Source organism: Silene latifolia, chromosome 1 (assembly GCF_048544455.1).
Source record: "Silene latifolia isolate original U9 population chromosome 1, ASM4854445v1, whole genome shotgun sequence".
In the NCBI taxonomy this organism is placed as follows: domain Eukaryota; kingdom Viridiplantae; phylum Streptophyta; class Magnoliopsida; order Caryophyllales; family Caryophyllaceae; genus Silene; species Silene latifolia.
This window is the reverse complement of record NC_133526.1, coordinates 197,397,616-197,417,602: the sequence shown is the minus strand read 5'-3', so window position 1 is coordinate 197,417,602 and position 19,987 is coordinate 197,397,616. Positions and strand designations below refer to the sequence as shown.

At 37.3% G+C, this 19,987-nt stretch overlaps 1 protein-coding gene across 1 annotated transcript; it reads right to left on the bottom strand.

The window, feature by feature from the left end:
• Positions 1-3,459: 3,459 nt before the first annotated feature.
• Positions 3,460-11,353, bottom strand: LOC141590618 (putative F-box/LRR-repeat protein At3g49150). The gene is made up of 2 exons (XM_074411194.1): positions 11,107-11,353; positions 3,460-4,726 (listed from the first exon to the last, which is right to left on the bottom strand). The coding sequence occupies exon 2, from the start codon at positions 4,372-4,374 to the stop codon at positions 3,460-3,462; it is 915 nt and encodes a 304-aa protein (XP_074267295.1). The 5' UTR covers positions 4,375-4,726; positions 11,107-11,353.
• Positions 11,354-19,987: the final 8,634 nt, after the last annotated feature.

The window sequence follows — 19,987 nt, the reverse complement described above, 5'->3', positions numbered from 1 at the left end:
TGTTGGTTTGCAAAGCTTCTTCCAACGCATTTTAAATTCAGATAAATATGACCTAGTACTGAAGTGCGGTCATGGGCTGATTATTTTGTTTCCATCACTTACAATGTCCGGGTCTAGACCATTTAATGGGTCACAATGAGTTTACTCTTCAGATGTGCGCCATCTCTTGTTCGTTCAATCTCCATAAATTTTTACTCTGAGAAATGGTCGTGTTTCTTGGGTAGTCGTATTAGCCGTTCATTCCTTGCAAAGATAATGATAGTTAGTAATGCCGATGTAATTATATTAATCTATATATAATATAAAAATGCAAGCCTAAACATTAGCTTTTAACATTCCCCTTTTAAGACTATTAGAGCATGCCACATCATCATTATTATTTTAAAAAAAAATTGAAAAATCATAACATTAAACACTAATTAAAGCATAATAAATATTAATATTTGCTTTTTATTTGGTAAAAAACTTAAACAAAAATTAAACTTAAAACTAAAGCCAATATATCTAATATTAAACACAAATTATAATTCTCGGCATAATCTTTCAAAATAATGCTAACCATTCAATCTACCTTAAATTATTGTTCACAAATAAAAATATAAAAAAAAAATTAGGTTGAATTAATTACATAACTAAATAAAATGGAAGACAATAATAATAATAACAATAATCGTGACAAAACACTAATAAACGTAACAATATTCGCGGCACAATATTAATAATCCATGGCAAACATTTAGTAAATTGTGGAAAATATATTTTGACGATAGATTATGGTTGTATAGGTATAGATTGATAAAAAAAATTCCCACGAATCCTTTTTGTCAATTGTGCTCAGTTCGACCGCAAATCTGGGGTTGCGTAACACCACCAACGTGACAATAAAGCTAACCCCGTGAATTTCATGGGTAATAGAACTAGTTAAACAATCAAAAGGTTTGTTTAGTAGTTAGAAAGAGTTTCTAGTAAGATTCAAATTAAGGACTAGGAAACGATGCAGCCGTGTGTAAATAGTCAAAAGTGGAAGAAATTAATGATTTGCTGGTCAGTAATTTGTTTGCTTATTTGTTAACATTGTTCGAAACTATGTAAGAAATGACCTAATATTTCTTACTTAAGGCAAATAACATTCAAATGGCTCTTTTTATGTAACCATTATTTATCCCTGTAGTATGTGTATAACTTCATAGTCTAGCTTGATTGAACGGTGAAAATGCTTAAATGATTAACCTGGTATTAGGGATGGACTACAGAATTGTTTAGAATAGTTTAGGAAATCCATGTACATTACAACATGAATATCAAAATTTAGCTGAGTCGTTCTGAATTATATGGCCTTTTTTGGTTTCTTTAACCTCTTTTGGCAAGTTTTACTGAAAGTTTTCTTGTTAATTAGATAATTTCAACTTTCTCTCATTTTTATTTTGTCTTTACTTAATACGACTATACCGCTCTCTGATCCTGCCAACACCGGTTTCTTGTCCCATCTTCACTACAGTGCAGTTGCCGTATTTTGTTTTTTTATATATATTGAAGTATTGACGAATTATTCAAAATTTAATTATTTTTTTTGCTCTTATAGTGCCCGGGTGAACATTGTGCCAACAATTGGGGTTCAATCATTGTGGATCATACGCACGCTCCCCATGTGTTTCAGATGGCAGACTTCGAGACTCTTAGGGTGTCCGTTTACGATCTTACAGTTTATGGACGCGGACTTTGCGTTCGTTAGTGGCCAGATCTCCTTAACACATGGGAGATTCGCATGCTTCAAGGCGAGGTATTTTTATTTTATCTGACAAGTCATGGGTTGAATTAATAAGGATGTGTGTATATGTATATTACCTGGTGTTGTTGTATGGTAGATGATTCATGGAGCCAGGTTTTCAGACAACCTTGGTCGCACGGTGGCGGCTACAATCACGCGACACGTGAATTAGGTTTGCGATTTTTTATTATTTATTTATTGCATGTGTTTGGACTTTGTGTTGTTTGTGTTGCTTGATATTTATTTATAGCATGTGTCCGAACTCTATGTGTTTAAGGGTACTGTAGTGTGTCCAACGGTAATTTGTCGGGTATGTGTCTAGGGGTTGTGTAGTGTGTCGGGTATGTGTCTAAGGGTAGTATAGAGTGTTTATGGGTAATGTGTCGGGTATGTGTCTAGGGGTAGTGTAGTGTAGTGCGTCGGGTATGTGTCTAAGGGTAGTGTAGTGTGTCTAGCGGTAAGTTGTCGGGTATGTGTCTAGGGGTTGTGTATTGTGTCGGGTAGGGTAGTGTCTACGGGTAATATGTCGGGTATGTGTCTAGGGGTAGTGTAGTGTGTCGGGTATGTGTCTAGGGGTTGTGTAGTGTGTCGGGTAGGGTAGTGTCTACGGGTAATATGTCGGGTATGTGTCTAGGAGTAGTGTAGTGTGTCGGGTATGTGTCTAAGGGTAAGGGTAGTGTAGTGTGTGTAGTGTGTCAAGGGGTAATGTGTCGAGTATGTGTCTAGGGTAGTGTAGTGTCTTGGGGTAGTTTAGTGTGTGGGGTTTGTGTCAAGGGTTTTATATGGGGTTGCGTGGCATTTCATTTTCTTTCTAGATAGGGGTAGTGTGTCGAGTCGGGGGGAGCTCTGTCAATGAGTTTCAACTCATTGCCGGTCTCAAGCCCGGAGAAAAGAGGAGAGACCCCCACACTATTTTGTCGATTTCTCATGCATTTGGTTAAATATAAAAATATTGTGTTAGGATTTTAGTTATGTAATGTGTGTGTTTTTTGTATAGCAGTCTTGTTAGTACCCGGATTTGTTTTTGTGCTACTTTGCTTCTTGCGATAGCTTGCTTCTTTGTTTATTACTAACATCCTTGTCCCAGTCCTAGGGATAATAACACATTGCGGTTCATTAACATTGCTCACCATCGGACTAATGCCTAAAACTCTTAGTGCTCTCATGAAACTCCAGAGTAATCTTGACATTGGCAAAACTGAGTTCGTGTTAGTCTTGAAGCCTGTGCTGGTTATTTTGAGCTTACCTCAAAGTGGTGCACCAGTAACCAGCTTTTTAGTCTTGGTCTCGATTGAGTCTTGGTCTGGATTGTATGGAGCAGCTGATATTGGTTGTTCTGGTTTCCTCTTTTTAACTTGTTTTGGTACTTTGGTCTGATGGAGCTATACTTTGTTTATGCCAAATTACGGGTACTCCAATATTGCAGGAGTGCAGTTCCTGATTGGCTTTTCGATCCAAGCTCCCAATCCTTTAAATCCTTTTACTGTCAGAGCTCAAGTCATGTGATTAAATCCTTCATTTTTTTCATTACTTACTTAAGAGCTAAGACCAAAGAAACATGAAACAAATGTCCTCAATCTTTGGATGGTGCTTCAGCAATCCACCAAATTCTCCTTTAGACTACCCATCGAGCTCTCAACTCGAAAATCTTTCAACTGATGCAGCCAATATTGAGATCACATTTGAAGCATTCAAGATTTGTCTGCAAAGTCTGCAAACAGGCTAGGCTGGTTAATGGTGCAACACAAAGTGAGCTCTCTGATGCTGGCGCAAGCAGCACGGCTGACATGACATTCAGTCGCAATATTGAGATCACATTTGAAGCATTCAATATTTGTCTCTACAATGCCAACATGATCGACCCGACCCTGTACAAATTGAATGAGAGCCGTTTTAAGCTTAGGAAACCTCGAGAGCTCTAGAGGACCCATCATGACAGTGCAGTAATCAAGGACTAGGATTTCAATTGCAGGACAATAGTTTACCATGTTCTCAAAAACGTGACGTTTTATGTAAACTTGTGTCAAGCACAATCGCTGAAGAGAAGAAAATGAGACCTCTCTTTTGTTCATGCGGTCACCAACAAATGTCTCCACAGCAAACTTGCACCCTCGAATATGCACAGAGCGCAAGCCTTTTGAAGCCAACACTGAAAACGGAAACTCATATATAATATCATCATCAAAGAAGATGTCTTCCCACGAGTAGCCAATAATTTGCACAGTAACACACAAGTCCTGAACATTAATATCTCTCAACATCTCCAAGCATGTATCAAGAACGGAGAAACATTTGGAATCATTAATGACAACGCTCAATGCTAATTTGCGAACAGGTGTATCTAGCTGCCTGGCTCTAGACAATTGATCACGCACATCATTCAAAAACATATCCCTTACTTGATTAATATCAGGCTCGCCACCACTAACCAGGGACTTCAGTGCAAATAAGTTATGATCATAGTAAAAAATGGGATGTGCGGCACAATAGCTTTTCCATGTTTTGGATAAAATGGATGCTCGAGCAGAATCTTCTAAAGGAAGACAGGATAATATTTGAAGGATAATAGGCTCCGGCAGTTCTGAAATGCAGTCCAAGTTCTCCATATTTTACTCAGTGACTTTGCTATAAGACCAATCGTCTTATAACATCTGAACAGTGGTGATCTTCAGTTGTTTGGTCATCGATGTTAATTTGTCTTGCCAACTCCAAAAATGTATTAACAAACAAAATGGATGCTCGAACAGAATATTCTAAAGGAAAACGGGACAACATTTTAAGGAAGACAGGCTCCAGCAATTGTGAAATTCGGTCGAAACTCTCAATCGTGTAAATCTTTTACTGTCAGAACTGAAACTCATCATCCTCTGTAACCTGATATAGAGCAGCAGTAGGGAAAGTAAAAATGTCGATAAAATAACCTGATATCAAGCAGCCGTAACTGAAATCCCATGGATCCTATAACTTGAGAGACGGTGAGTGAGTCTCCTGTTGGATTTGGACTTCCATTATTCGGTTTTCTTATTTATGAAAACGGGTTGAATGTGACCGGTAAAGCCCACTAAAGTTATATGATCCATTGGGCCTAGGTCTGTCTCAGTCAGTACGGTTAAATACATAGTGTGATGGTACTGATAAGTGTAGGACTGTTTATTATACGAAGGGCGGCGATGGGGGCCCAAATACGATTCTTCTATTATGGCTAGGTCTCTCTTCCTGTCTAGAATACCTCTAACCTATATAAATAGGTTATAGGGTTGACATGCCCCATTGATTGTCAACATAAGGAAAACCTAGAAGAGGGAGGAGAAGATCCTAGTATACTAATTCTTATTATTATTTATTATTATCATTATTATTATATGCTCCAGACGATCTGACTGTTGCTTCCGCTAAAGGTATGTACCCTATACAATGATTCTTATAATTTATCTTACATGTGGTATCAGAGCATGATTGCACTAGGGTTTATTATTATTTCGGTTAATCGGTACAAGAAATATTAATTGTCATCTCATACCATCCAATTATTATGGGGTTTAAGTTTGTATATAAACCTATTGCTATTGACAAAAGATTACTAACGTTTTCAGCTCATGTTTCCACCTAAGAAAAGTAGAATCTAACTACCTACGGATTGTCGGCTGAATTGTCATGGTTTGAAATTGCCTTTAATTCGTGTGGAACAATTTGATCTAATTGGGTTCGTGTTTTGTGTTTTTTGTTTTTTGTCTTTTCATGATTGATTAGATTAAATTCTATTTGTGTTCATGCTGTTGGCACTCTAACTATCGTTGCTCTTTTTCTTCTTCGGCCCAGTTTATCATATAAATGATGTAATCAGTAAGGAAAAAAATATAGCATATGCAATGAAGTTAGTCGTGATATTTTCTACATTTACACTTTGTTATTAGATTTTGATGGGTGTTGTACTTATTTGACCCGCGATAAGTTTAACATGAAAACGAATGCTTAATGACAAATAACATGTTGCTCATCTAATATTGACAAAGTTCAAAACTGGAAATAGCATGTATGTAAATATATGGGTATTGTTTCGGTGATTTATTTTAATGGCGGTGGGTAGCTTGGCCAAAGCGGGCTATCTATCAATATTTAAAATAATTCATAAGGATTCCGGAATGTATGTTTGTCTTCTTAAATTAGTTTGTATAATTTCTGTCAAAGGGGAAGTTGTATAAGTTAATTTAAGTAAGTGGTTGAGTAAATACAAGTGTAATAATTTAATTTCTTGGAAATTTATCTGCCCAAAGGTGATTTATTTTTGAGAAATTTCCTTGTCTATTTACTTGGAGGTAGTTACTATGTCTTGTGTATTCTGCCCAAAGGGGAATGCATAAGGTATAATATGATTCCTGTTGGAGGTAGTTATTGTATTTTGTGTATTCTGCCCAAAGGTGAATGCATAAAATATAATATGAATTCCTGTGAGAATATTGCGACTCCCCTAGCATATTCTTGTGTAAAGTTATAAAGAATATACTCATATCATGCTAATAGTGGCCTTGATCTATTGTTTTAGTCACTTTCTTTGAGCAATAAAATTTGTGCTATTAAGAGTATAAATGGAGAATACTTTTGTTAAGTGGAAAGTGATGTTAAGTTGGCCATTGGTTTATTTGATTAATATATGTATATATCGACTTAACTGGGCACAAACCTCTTGTACTCGTACATGAGAGTACTCAAGCTTAAAATGACTATCACCTTTATAGGTGGGAAATGGTACATGAATTGTGTATGTTGATATTGAAAAATTCGATGTCTGGGAATTTCAAGTTTTTCTAATGGGGCTCAATCTGTTTTTACGCTAAAGAATTTAAAAAAATCTGAAAATTGGGGAATTGATGGACTGTCTCATTAATTTAAATCATGTATGATGTGATTAGTAGTATTGAAGTGCATATCATCTTACTAAAGACAAAGTACCCGTTGTTGAGTTTATTCCTTGTCGGTTAAATTCTTAATTCTCTTCGCGGAAAGGAGTCACTTCAAAATAGCTTACAGCTCCAAACTGATACATGGACCGACAAGGACTTATTTTATATGGGTGAGTATTGAAAAGAAAATAGGGGAATGAGATAAAGTAAAAAGTAGTGAACTTATTCATTAAGCAACTTTTTTTCGAAGGGGAAGTCAGGTAACATTTATACAAGAATATTTGTAAAGGGTCTTGAGGTTAAGATTTAAGAGTAATAAAGAATCTAGTATTACTACTGGACTTACTTGTTGGTTTTGCGACCAGACTGACCATAAATTGAAAAAGTGTTTAAAATACAAAATATGGTTAGCAAGGATAATAAAGACATGTAATTTATTGGCCTTAGTTTATTTTTAATCATGTTTAGTAGATATGTCACCTCATTCTTGATGGTTAGATAGTGGTTCATTTGTTTATGAAAAGTATTTTCCTTAAAGGGTTCCAAAATAAATAAACATCAAGTGAGGTTATAGTCACCGTGTCCGCAATGAATAACGGGAAACTTGATGTGGATTTCATCAGAAAAGTTACCTTAAAGCTTAGTTCAGGATTTTATTTGACTCTAGAAAATTTTCTTTATGTGTCGTATATGAGACGAAATTTGATTTCTATTTCGCATTTTGACATGTGTGAATTTTGTTTGGTCACTTATAATTAAAAGGTTGAATTATTTTATAACTCTCATATGATTGAAAATGTTTTCCTTTGTGGTGATTTGTATTAATTGATTGGATTTGATTTCCCATGATATTTTCTTAAATGTTGAGAGTGTTGGAACTAAAAGAAGATTGACCAAATAATTTTTTATTTTTATTTTCTTTTATTTTATGGCATAAGATTCTTAGCCATGTTTCTAAAGAGAAAATTCATGGACTTGTCAAATGTGAAATTGGACTTAATTTTAAGGAACTCTTAAAGGATATTCACACTAACATTAGTGAACCACTACTAGTTGTGAAAAGACGTCGTATATCATGTTCATTGATGGTGATTCTGGATGTGGTTATGTTTACTTTATAAATAGTAAGTCTAAGACTCTTGTTGTGTTCACAGTATTTATTGTCAAGGTTTAAATAAAGTTTGTTAAATACAGTATGACTAATAAGAATGCGAGATAAAACCGAGTTGGAAAGTTGTTATGTCAAATTAAACATGGTGATTCGTGGTTGTATATGAGTTTTTTTTGTTTTATACTTATTGTTGCATAATATACGATGCCAAGTCTTCTTGAACAAAACGCTGTGACTGAGCGTTGTAATTGTACTTATAAGGATAGGGTGAGGAGTTTGATTCGAGATACAAATTAACAATTTATAGCTAAAGTAAAGCTTTTAAATCTGCCTTATATATCTTGGGCCCAATACCTGAAAACATTTTTTTTTAAGTGTGTTATGAACTATGGATGGATGAAAGCCAAGTTTGAACTTTTTTAGGGTGTGTGGCTTGCAGTTAAGTTGAGAATTTATATTTATAATCTTTCTGGAAAATTTTGATCCCAGAACCACTCCTAAATTCTTTATTACTTATCCTGTAGATTTTTAAAGCTTATGATTTGTAGAGTATACATCAGTTAAATTTTCTAGAGAATGGTTTAGAGACTTGTTGTTGTAACAGAAGACCCGTTTGTCTCATCATGTGTTTGTTAGTCTTCTACTTATGCATTATAAAAATATTTCTTCTTCTTTTTCTAATGGGGGAAGTATGATGACCAATAATACTATTTCACAATCCTTGAATAATTTGTCAGATGTTGTTGCAACTCTAAGCTGTTTTTAAAGAGAAATCATGCATTTGCGTATGGTGATTTTGTTGTCTATATCGGGAAAGTTGATTATGTCTTGAGTGAAATAGTTTAGATTATAACCTATAAACAAGGTATTTATTTTGTGCAAGCAGATAAATCATAAGGAGGTTATATATGTATGATGAGATGCAATCGATAAGATACCTAATAAAGTTTAGGAGTTAATTGTTACTCCAGTGGGTTTTGTTTTTTAATCCAGTCGGGTGTAAAGTGAATCTCTAAAATAAAGTTGGATTTTGAAGGTGTTGTTAAGAAACCTAAGGAGAGATTTGTGACAAAGGGTTATACTAAAAGAGAAGGTGTGAATTTCAATGAAACAGTTTCACCTATTACTTCAAAGGATTCTTAGGTCTTTCATTGTTCATGATTTAAAGTTATATTAAAATGGATATTCTCATTTTTCTTTTTTGAATGATTTTGTTGAGAAAGTTAAAGAACATATGGTATGTAAATTGAAGAAATCAATTTATGAATTGAAACAAGTTTCTTGTTAGTGGTATATGAAGGTTTATAAGTTTGTGAAGTCTAATGGACTTGTTGAAATGTTAATGATATTTGCATATATTACAAGATCAGTGGGAGGATATTGAATTGATATTCCTTGTTCTTTATGTTGATGATATTTTACTTGGTAGTAATGATCTTGGTTTGTTGCTTGACACAAAAGCAAATCATTTCATTATCTTTGACATGAACGATTTGGGGGAAGAATGTTTTGTGCTTGGTATTAAGATTGTGTGTGACATGTCTAACAAAATGTTAGCCATGATTATCTTAAGGGAGAAATAATACTGTATAACCTGGTGTAACTCTCATATCTAAAAGTGACAATTTAAGTAAGAATGAATGCTGTCCTTAAAGTAGACTTGATGAGAACACTATGTAGGATATTCCTTATGATAGTGTTGTTGGTAATTTGATGAATGCTGAAGTTTACTAGACCTTGGAGGTTATGTTTGATGATATGAAATCCGGTATAGGATTCGGTTTTATGTTAGCTGTTGGTGCTATATCTTGAAAGTGTGTCAAACATAATGTACTGTCCAGCTGTCCACCTATATTAAGGAAACAAAGTTTATAGTTTGTTATATATATATAACTGCTCATCATGCTAAGGATATGAGATATTGTGAAATGTGTCAAATCTAAGGTTTTTAATTTGAAAATTCACAATGTTAAAGAATGGATAGAACTTGAAAATGTCGAGTTTGTGTCTCTTTTAAACTAAGGAGATGATTGCGGATCCATTGACTAAAGCACTCATGGTTATTGAGTTTTGAAAAGTATGTTAAAGATATGAGTTTTATGATGCATTGAATTAGTGGGAGTTGTATTTGAGATATTTTGGTACTTGAGGTACTGTATATATGTTTTCAGTAATAAAGCTGATGTTCTAATTCTCACTAAGTGTATGCATGTTAAATATAAGCTTAATGCATGTATGATTATTGTTATGGTTCAATTTGTGTCTCGTTAAGAGATGTTGTGCATTAAAGCTTTTGCCCTTTAGTGGGTGGATTTTGTCCTGTAATGGATGTTGGCTTTTGAGCCATTGCCAGTTGTGGTGTATTTGCCCTTTAAGGGTGGAGTTATCCTTTAATGGATGTTGGTTGTTTAGCCAGTGCCTGTTTTGGTGTATTTACCTTTTAATGGGTGGTTTAATCTCTAATGAGTATAAATATACATTAAGTGGTATTTACCTTTCAAGGTAATTAAGGGGAATACTTCTTCAGAAGTAGGTCTTGTTTGAGACTGTGATCGAATGTGGTTAAGCATGCTCATCTTAAAGTTTGGATCTATTATGCTAAAACCACACTACACTTTGTCACACTTGGGACTCATGTCGGTAAGCTTTTGGTGTTGTGATCATGGAAGGTCTTGTATGACTTTAATTGTACTATGTCCGCTATGATTCACATTAAATTGCTTATTGGACCGAGTTCTGTTGATTGAGATGTTTTTAATGGCGATGTTGTTCAACCCGAGAGTCGTTTTACAAAATAAAAGTTTTCGAAATATTTCTTGAAACAAAACATTTTAATAAAACCAACAATGTCGCCCAAGTGGGAGAATGTTGGATTTGGACTTCCATTATTCGGTTTTCTTATTTATGAAAATGGGTTGAATGTGACCGGTAAAGCCCACTAAAGTTATATGATCCATTGGGCCTAGGTCTGTCTCAGTCAGTACGGTTAAGTACATAGTGTGATGGTACTGATAAGTGTAGGGCTTGTTTATTATACAGTGGGCAGCCTGATGGGGGGGGCCCAAATACAGTTCTATTATGGCTAGGTCTCTCTTCCTGTCTAGAATACCTCTAACCTATATAAATAGGTTATAGGGTTGACATGCCCCATTGATTGTCAACATAAGGAAAACCTAGAAGAGGGAGGAGAAGATCCTAGTATACTAATTCTTATTATTATTTATTATTATCATTATTATTATATGCTCCAGACGATCTGACTGTTGCTTCCGCTAAAGGTATGTACCCTATACAATGATCCTTATAATTTATCTTACATCTCCTACCGATTTTAAGCAATCCTCACATCTAAGACTTCAGAGATCAACTGCTTCTTGGCCACACATTTAACTCACATTTCTCCCACCCACCAAAGTGAGCTTTTTAATGCCAGCACAACCGTCAGTGCTGGTACAACATTCAAGTTTAGCATCACGTAGTAGGAAGCATTCATACCAACATGATCGATTCAGTCACCCTCAGAACATACTCATCTTCCATGTAATCGTCCCACTTGTACTCTCGTAGGCACCGCTTTGCAGAAAAAAAAACACAGGTCATCGATGTTACATTCAAACCCAAAGAAGATACCTTTAGGATATAAAAAGTGCTACCAACAATCACAGTGGTCCGACGGATGACCATAGCACAGCATCCACAAGAGCAGCTACATAACGAAGTAAATAACCTTGATCAGGGATATCTAAAAATACGAAGAATTATAAGTATTAGTGTGAATATGATTATAGGTAAATTAGTTAAGTAAATATTCTTCCTGGATACTTGTAACACCCCGTAAATTTGAAGACCTTTATTATATTTTAAAAGTAATATTTTAACCTATTTTAATTTTATATTAATTTATTTGAAATAAAATTTATTTGATAAAATATAATCTTATTTTATTTTGAAGAAATGTAATTATTTTTGATAGTTTAGAAATGTTTAAAAGTGATTTAAACTATATTTAAACCTTTTCCTTTGATAAAATAGATTTCGGATAAAAGTCGTAAAATTGGGACTTTCCCATTTCTTACGGTCGTTGGGTAAACGAGTTTGGATATTGGGCATATGAGTACTTAATCTTTTAGTAAAATCGTGTTTAAGAACTTTAATATTCTCGGAAATCGCGTTCGACGAATATTTCTAATTACCGTCGAAGCAAACCCCAAAACGTAAACAATTGACCACTTTCCCATACCTATTGGGCCGGCCACCCTCCTCCTTTTGCCTCCTCTTTCAATTTTCATTCCTCCATAATTCACTCTCTCTCTTCCTTTCATCAAACACCAAATTCCTCTCAAAATAACCTCCTTACAATCCCTAAAACCACCATAAATCCTTCATTTCTCCACCAATTTGCATAAAACTTATATAATGGGAATCTTCTCTTCAATCCTCATCTACTAGTAAGCTTTATTTTCATTTTCCCCAATTTTTGTTTAAGGCTTATCTTTTTAGGGTTTCGAATTTAGGACTAATTTATGTGTTTTTGTTGTTCTTATAGGTGAAGAATATGAAGATGAGTTAGGTGATTCATATGTGGTAGAAGATGAAGAGTAATTTTGGGTTTTATAAGCTTTCTCAAGTTATTACTTGTCTCTTTGCTAGCTTAAGGTAACTATTCCGAGTTACTCGACGATTTAATGTCACATAGATGTTGTGTTTGTTGTTTGTTAAGTGTTTAGGTGATTGATAATGTGTTAGTTTCGTTTTTCATATGACTTATGTTGTTAAAGTTTACTAATTTGTGGTTATTTCATATACTTGAGTATTGAATCGAAATGGGTATTGTTGATTGTTGCTTGAGACGGTATTAAATTGAGCTTGAAACTAATTACAGCATAACACCACACATCATGTAAATAATACTGAGTAGGGGAAACCCTACCTGGAAAGCACAATAGTCAGACGATCTCACAGCTGAAGTCAAAAAGCTTCCTCTACGAACCCTCCTCCTAATTATACAAGCACATAATTACTACCATGCACATGACACAACAAAATCCCCCAATTCCCAAAATTAGGGTTTAACTAACTTTGACGAAATATAATAAAAACGGTATAAAGGTCTTACCCTCGACGCAAGGATTACAACGATGTAAAGAAAGGTGAAATCCGATCTTCCAAGCTCCGGGATTTGTTAACAATGCGATTAAGGTGATGAACGTAGTTTGCTTTCTCTTCTCACAGTGATTAGGTTTTGGGAAAAGTGATTAGAATGAATGACGAAAAGATTATAAACCTTAATCGCATAATTAACAAAACCCGAGAAAACAACCCCCGTAAACCGGCTACTCGATCGAGTAGCCCAGGTACTCGATCGAGTACCCCCCTACTCGATCGAGTATCTTAGTTACTCGATCGAGTACCCAACAGGTCAGAAACTATTTATAAGCGCAACTCACCCTTACTCGACAGAGTAAGGCCTACTCGATAGAGTACCCCAAGACTCATAAATACGGAGTATTACAAAAACAGCCCGTGATGGCTCACGGTAGGCCCGGTGGGTCCGGCCCGGACTTTGACCCGTCACTTTGGGTCGGGTCTTGGGTCTATTGTTTGATGTTTTGGGTCTTTTGTTTGCGTATTTATGTATTTTGGTATTTTTAGCATTCGGGTAATCATTATTATGCGAGAATTTAATTGAATTGGACACTTTGTAAGTTGGAATATATTTTCTTATGTTGATAGTCTTTCACATGATAGAAATTGGAAATGGCATGAGAATGATATTGTGAGGAATTTTGTGATTTGGGCTGAGCTGGGCCAGATTGACCGAACGAGTTTGGTCAAACTAGGTTTAAACCGGTCAGCCTCGATTTGACCGATGACCCGTCGCGGGACTCGGGTCGAGGGTTTGTCTTTGAGGTGAGATTGGTTGTTATTGGATGTTATATGTTATGCCTTGATATTTGTAATTATCATTTCACATGTTGGTTGTTGGATGCTTTGGATGCCTTATGCTTGAGTCTTGTTGTCTCTTTGCCATTTTAGCTTGTTCTCATGGATTATGGTACTGTTGGTTAGCTGGAATTTGGATTATTATTGATATTGGAGATATTGTTGGATTGTCAGCTGAATATGCTCTTGCGTAGCCTTTCATATGCTAGGGTGTGTATGATCATTTGTGTGTGCAAGTTTGGACTCTTTGCCCCTCTTATGGTTAATTGGGTGTCCTACTTGTCTTGTGTGGCGTGGGCTAAGGTATTCAAGCTGGGACTAGGTCCTAGGTGAGTATTTCGGCCTTCGTCATAGATAGGCCATTATAGTCTTTGACGAGTGTATGTTTGCGGCTTAATAGCCTTTGTGTCTTAGCTTGGTGGATTTATATCCAAGTTAGGGCATGACCTCCTGACGTACTCTTAGAAGTATGTGGTCAGTTTAAGTACTAGCCAACCCTTTGGTGGACTCCTTAGGGGTACTCATGTGTTGATATCATGGGTCTTGGATGCGGTAGTTTTCCGCATGTCGCTAGGTCTGCGCAGGTTTAGGACTAGGGTGTTTACCTTACCTCGTGGTATAGACTCGAGTTACAGAGTGACTATTGACCGTCCTAAGAACTTATGCCTGTCTCTAGATATATTGTCCTTTCTTGTTTGATGATTCTATGAATCATAGAAGGTGAGATGCAAGCCGGCTATGGTTGATAGAGTTTGGATTCCTGGATATTATGTGATTCACATGGTAGTGTAGTATGAGTCGGTCTAGTATTCACATGCTAGGACTATGTGTTGTTATATTGTTGTTCACATGATAAGCACGATTGTCTAGCATATATATGCTAAGGCTATGTGTTATTCATATTCATATTCTTATGTTTACATGTTATATTAATTATGACATTTCGTGGCTGGGAGAACTCGGAGTTACTCCCCACTGACTGTGGCTTTCGTATTTGTATAAAATGCGATTGACAGGTAGGTGATGTATATATGGGGTACATGGACGAGCTAGCGAGCAAAGTAACCTTGGGACCTAGATTGGCTTTATTTTATTGTGACCCTTAAACACTTTTTATGTCATATACTTTTTAGGGACATATGTCTCCCTTTTTCATATTTGGGTTGTATAACTTTGTTTCGCGACTTTAACGATGTTTTATTTATGAGATTTATTTAGACCTTGCATGTTTGACACCTTCCCATTTGGATATTTTTATAACAGGTTCAGGTTTCGTTTTCGGTTTTAAAAATTACAGGTTTTTACCCAAATGAACCTATTACAAATATATCCATGCAGTTTTTATCTAGAATTATGTGTTTACTTTTCCGCAATGAATGAGGGTGTCACAGTTGGTGTCAGAGCATATTTGCTCCCGACGCACGTTTGTGCACCCCCAATATAAATAACTTGACCCTAAAATAATAAACTTGAGAGATGGGTAGGATGGGTAGACTTAGGACCTTATGTTGTAGTCTCCTTGTGATTGCTATTTGTTAGGTGCTAACCAATATTCTCTTTTGCAATATGGCTCCTACAAGAAACGTTGATAATGCAATCTTGCAAGCTCTTACTCAGATTCTTCAGAATCATCAAAACCAACCAGCTCCTCCTCCCCCTCCTCAGTTTCCAGAAGGCGATAGACCCGGTTCTTACACTTGGGTGGCAAGTCAATTGACTCGAAACAAGACTCAAACTTATGGTGGTGAGGTAGACCCGGTGGCACTCACCGAATGGTTTCGGGAATTGGAGAAGAGCTTTGCCTTGTATGATGTTCGTGAAGAGGACAAGGTGAAATTGGCTTCTCACTTCCTTGTGAAAGAAGCTGATAGATGGTGGACCATGACTAGTCCTACTTCCACTCTTGAGCCTGGTTTTGGTTGGGATCGCTTTAAGGATCTAGTTGAGACTAGGTTCTATCCAAAAGAGCTGAAACAACAAAGGCTTAAAGAGTTTTTGAATTTGAAGCAAGGAAGTCTTTCTGTCCAAGCCTTTACCGACAAGTTCAACGAACTTGCTCACTATGCTTCTAGACTTGTCAAAAATGAAGAAGAAAAGGCTTTCTTTTACCTTGACAAGCTTACTCCAAAGCTTAAGAGCTTGATCCGTAGGGATTCTACTTCCTTTGTCTCAATCTATGATGATGCATTATGGGCCGAGAGCTCAATTCGGGCTATTGATGAAGAGGCTCGTGCTTCTCGTACTTCCCTTGGCAAGAGGCCACTCTACTCCACTTCTAGGCCTTATGTTGCTCCTTCTAGACCCTTTGTGCCTACTTCTTCCCCCTCTTATCCTAACAAGAAGAGGTTTGTTCCGAGTGGACAAGCAAATCAAGGTGCTCATGTTCTATCTCCTAGCAACGACAAAAATCCTAAGGGTCGTATGTGCTATTATTGTAAGAAGCCTTTGCATCCCGGAATTGGTTGCTTTGATAAGCAAATTATGTGTTTCTCCTGCAACAAGCCTGGACACAAGGCTAATGAGTGTCCTGAGAAGAAGACTACTACTACTCCTGCTGTTCCTGAGAGGCCGAGAGGTCGCATCTTTGTGATGAGCCGTGCTGAGGCTGAGGCACACCCAGACATAGTCACTGGTACGTTCTTAATATTTGATGTCCCTTGTTTGGTTTTATTTGATACCGGTGCTTCTTTGTCATTTATATTGATGAAATTCTCCGACAAGTTACCTCTTGAACCTTCACTTGGAGATAGTACATCAATATCTTTACCCTCCGGCGACATCTTCTCTTGTTCTTATTTTTATTCGGATGTCCCTATATCGATAGCGGAATCTATTTTTCCCGGCTAATCTCCTTCAATTTCCACTTGAGAAGTTTGATGTTATTTTGGGCATGGATTGGTTATCTACCTATCATGCTCGATTTGAATGTCGAGATCAAAAGATTGTTCTTAAAAGCCCTTTGGGTACTCGCGTATCTTACCAAGGGGTTAGAAAGCAAACAGGTGTGAAGTTGATCTCAGCTATGAAGATGGTGAATGCTTTGAAGAAGGGTCATCAAGCATTCCTATGTGTAGTGACTACTTCTAATTCTCCTTCTCTTCCTCCCTTGAAGGATGTTCCCGTTGTTTGTGAATTTCCGGATGTATTTCCCGATGAATTACCCGGGATTCCTCCTGAAAGAGATGTTGAATTTTCTATTGACCTAGTTCCCGGAACCGGTCCTATTGCTAAAGCTCCTTATCGTATGGCACCTTCCGAATTGAAGGAGTTGAGAGTTCAACTTGATGACTTGATTGAGAAAGGCTTTATTAGGCCTAGTGCTTCTCCTTGGGGTTCCCCCGTCCTCTTTGTGAAGAAAAAGGATGGATCTATGCGACTTTGCATTGATTATCGTGAACTCAATCGTGTGACAATCAAGAACAAGTATCCTCTTCCACGAATTGATGATATCTTTGACCAATTACGTGGTGCTTATACTTTTTCCAAGATTGACCTCCGATCGGGTTATCATCAAATTCCGGTGCGTGAGTCCGATATTCCTAAGACTGCTTTCAGCACGAGATATGGTCATTTCGAATTTAAAGTGATGCCTTTTGGATTGACTAATGCCCCGGCTATCTTCATGGATCAAATGAATCGTACCTTTAGTGAATACCTCGATAAGTGTGTGGTGGTGTTCATTGATGATATCTTGATTTTCTCAAAGAATGATGAAGAACATGCCCTACACCTCCGTATCATCTTAGACATTCTACGTCGTCAAAAGTGGTATGCTAAGTTCTCGAAATGTGAATTTTGGTTGCATCAAGTAACTTTTCTTGGACATGTCATATCCAAAGATGGTGTTATGGTAGATCCTTCTAAGATTGAGGCCGTTGTTGATTGGAAGAGTCCGAAAAATGTGACTGAGATTCGAAGCTTTCTCGGTTTGGCGGGTTATTACCGTCGATTCGTGAAAGATTTCTCTAAGTTAGCTAGACCGATGACTCAATTGTTGAAGAAGGAGTCTAAGTATGTGTGGACCGATGAGTGTGAGAATGCCTTCTTAGAGTTGAAGACTAGGTTGACTACCGCTCCGGTGTTGACCTTACCTGAGGATGGTGTGGACTACGATGTTTATTGTGATGCTTCAAATCATGGCCTAGGTTGTGTCTTGATGCAAAACCGAAGGGTTATTGCTTATGCTTCCCGACAACTGAGGGTTCACGAGGTGAACTATCCGACTCATGATCTTGAATTAGCCGCCGTGGTACATGCCTTGAAGACATGGAGGCATTACCTTATTGGAGTTCATTGCCGCATTTACACCGATCATAAGAGTTTGAGGTGTATCTTTACCCAGAAAGAATTGAATATGAGGCAAATAAGATGGCTAGAGTTGGTGAATGATTATGATGCCGATTTGATTTATCATGAAGGGAAAGCAAATGTGGTGGCCGATGCTTTGAGTAGGAAGACTAGTCACTCTTTGAGCACTATCCGTGTGTTACCTAATGAACTTACCACGGAATTTCAAAAGTTAGGGATAAGCCTTGTTTGGAAGGGCTTTGACTATCTTAGTGCCTTGAGTGCAGAACCTGACTTTTACCGTGAGATCCGTACGTGCCTACCTGAGGATGCTACTTTCAAGTCCATTCAAGCAAAAATCCAACTTGGGCAAGCTAAGGATTGTGTGGTGGATAGTGATGGATACCTTCGTTACCAAGGTAGGATGTATGTTTCGAGAGTAGCCGAGTTGAGGAAGAAGATCCTTGATGAAGCTCACCTTTCTCCTTACTCTATTCATCCTGGTGGTGACAAGATGTATAAAGACTTGAGATTACAGTTTTGGTGGCCTAGGATGAAGATGGATGTCCTAGAGTATGTTAGCAAGTGTCTTACCTGTCAGAAAGTGAAGATTGAGCATCAGAAACCCGAGGGTTTGCTACAATCTTTGGATGTTCCCCTTTGGAAATGGGAATCCATCTCCATGGACTTTGTGATGGCTCTACCTAAGACTGCTAGCGGAAAAGATGCGGTTTGGGTGGTTGTGGATCGATTGACCAAGTGTGCTAGATTTATACCTATCAAGGAGACATGGAACTTAGTTGTCCTAGCTGAGGTCTATGTGAGGGAGATAGTACGCTACCATGGAGTGCCTAAGGATATAGTTTCAGATCGTGACCCGAGATTCTGTTCCCGTTTCTGGACTGCTTTGTAAGAAGCCATGGGTAGTAAGCTACTGATGAGTACCGCTTTTCATGCCGCTACAGATGGACAGACTGAGAGGACTATCCAGACTTTAGAGGACCTCCTCCGTGCTTGTGCTTTAGACTTCCACACTTCTTGGGAGAAGTGCTTACCTCTTGTCGAATTCTCCTACAACAATAGCTATCATACTTCTATCAAGATGTCACCTTATGAAGCTTTGTATGGTAGGAAGTGCCGTAGTCCGCTCTGTTGGGATCAAGTCCAAGATGCTCATGTGTTGGGACCCGATTTGGTGACTGAGACCATCAGTCAGGTTCAGATCATTCGAGAGCGTATGAAAGCCGCTCAAGACCGACAAAAATCGTATGCTGATGCCCGTCGTCAACCACTTGCCTTTGAAGTTGATGATCGAGTATTCCTTAAGGTGTCACCTATGAAAGGGATGAAACATTTTGGTGTGAAAGGAAAGTTGAGTCCCAAATACATTGGACTTTTCCGTGTGCTTGAGAAGATTGGTCCCGTTGCTTACCGTTTGGAGTTGCCCCCGAATTTGAGCAAGGTTCATAATGTCTTCCATGTATCTCAGTTGAGGAAGTACATTAGTGATCCGAGCCATGTTATTCAAGAAGAAATCCCAGATTTGGAGCCTAACTTGACTTTGGAAGAAAGGCCAATCCGAATCCTCGAAAGAGCAAACAAGCAACTTAGAAACAAAGTTGTGCCCCTAGTTCGTATCCTTTGGCGTGGTGGAAATGTCGAAGAAGAAACTTGGGAGCCTGAATCTTCTATGTTAGCTAAATATCCCGAACTTTTCTCGTGAGGTAATTCTCTTTCCTTTATCTAATTCTTGTGAGTTTAGCTATCCTTTCGAGTGTTCCTCTCCTTCTCTTAAATACTCTCCGCGTTAGTAGTCCTTGCTTAGTTGTTTAAAAGTCGTAATTAGAGTTTGGTCATAGCTAGTGGAGTTATTATCCTTATTATAGAGTTTCGAACTAAAGATTTTTGAAAATGTTTTAATGTTTTCCCCTGGTTTTAACGTCAATGAGTGGTAAAGCTCGTTATTGGAGACGTCCA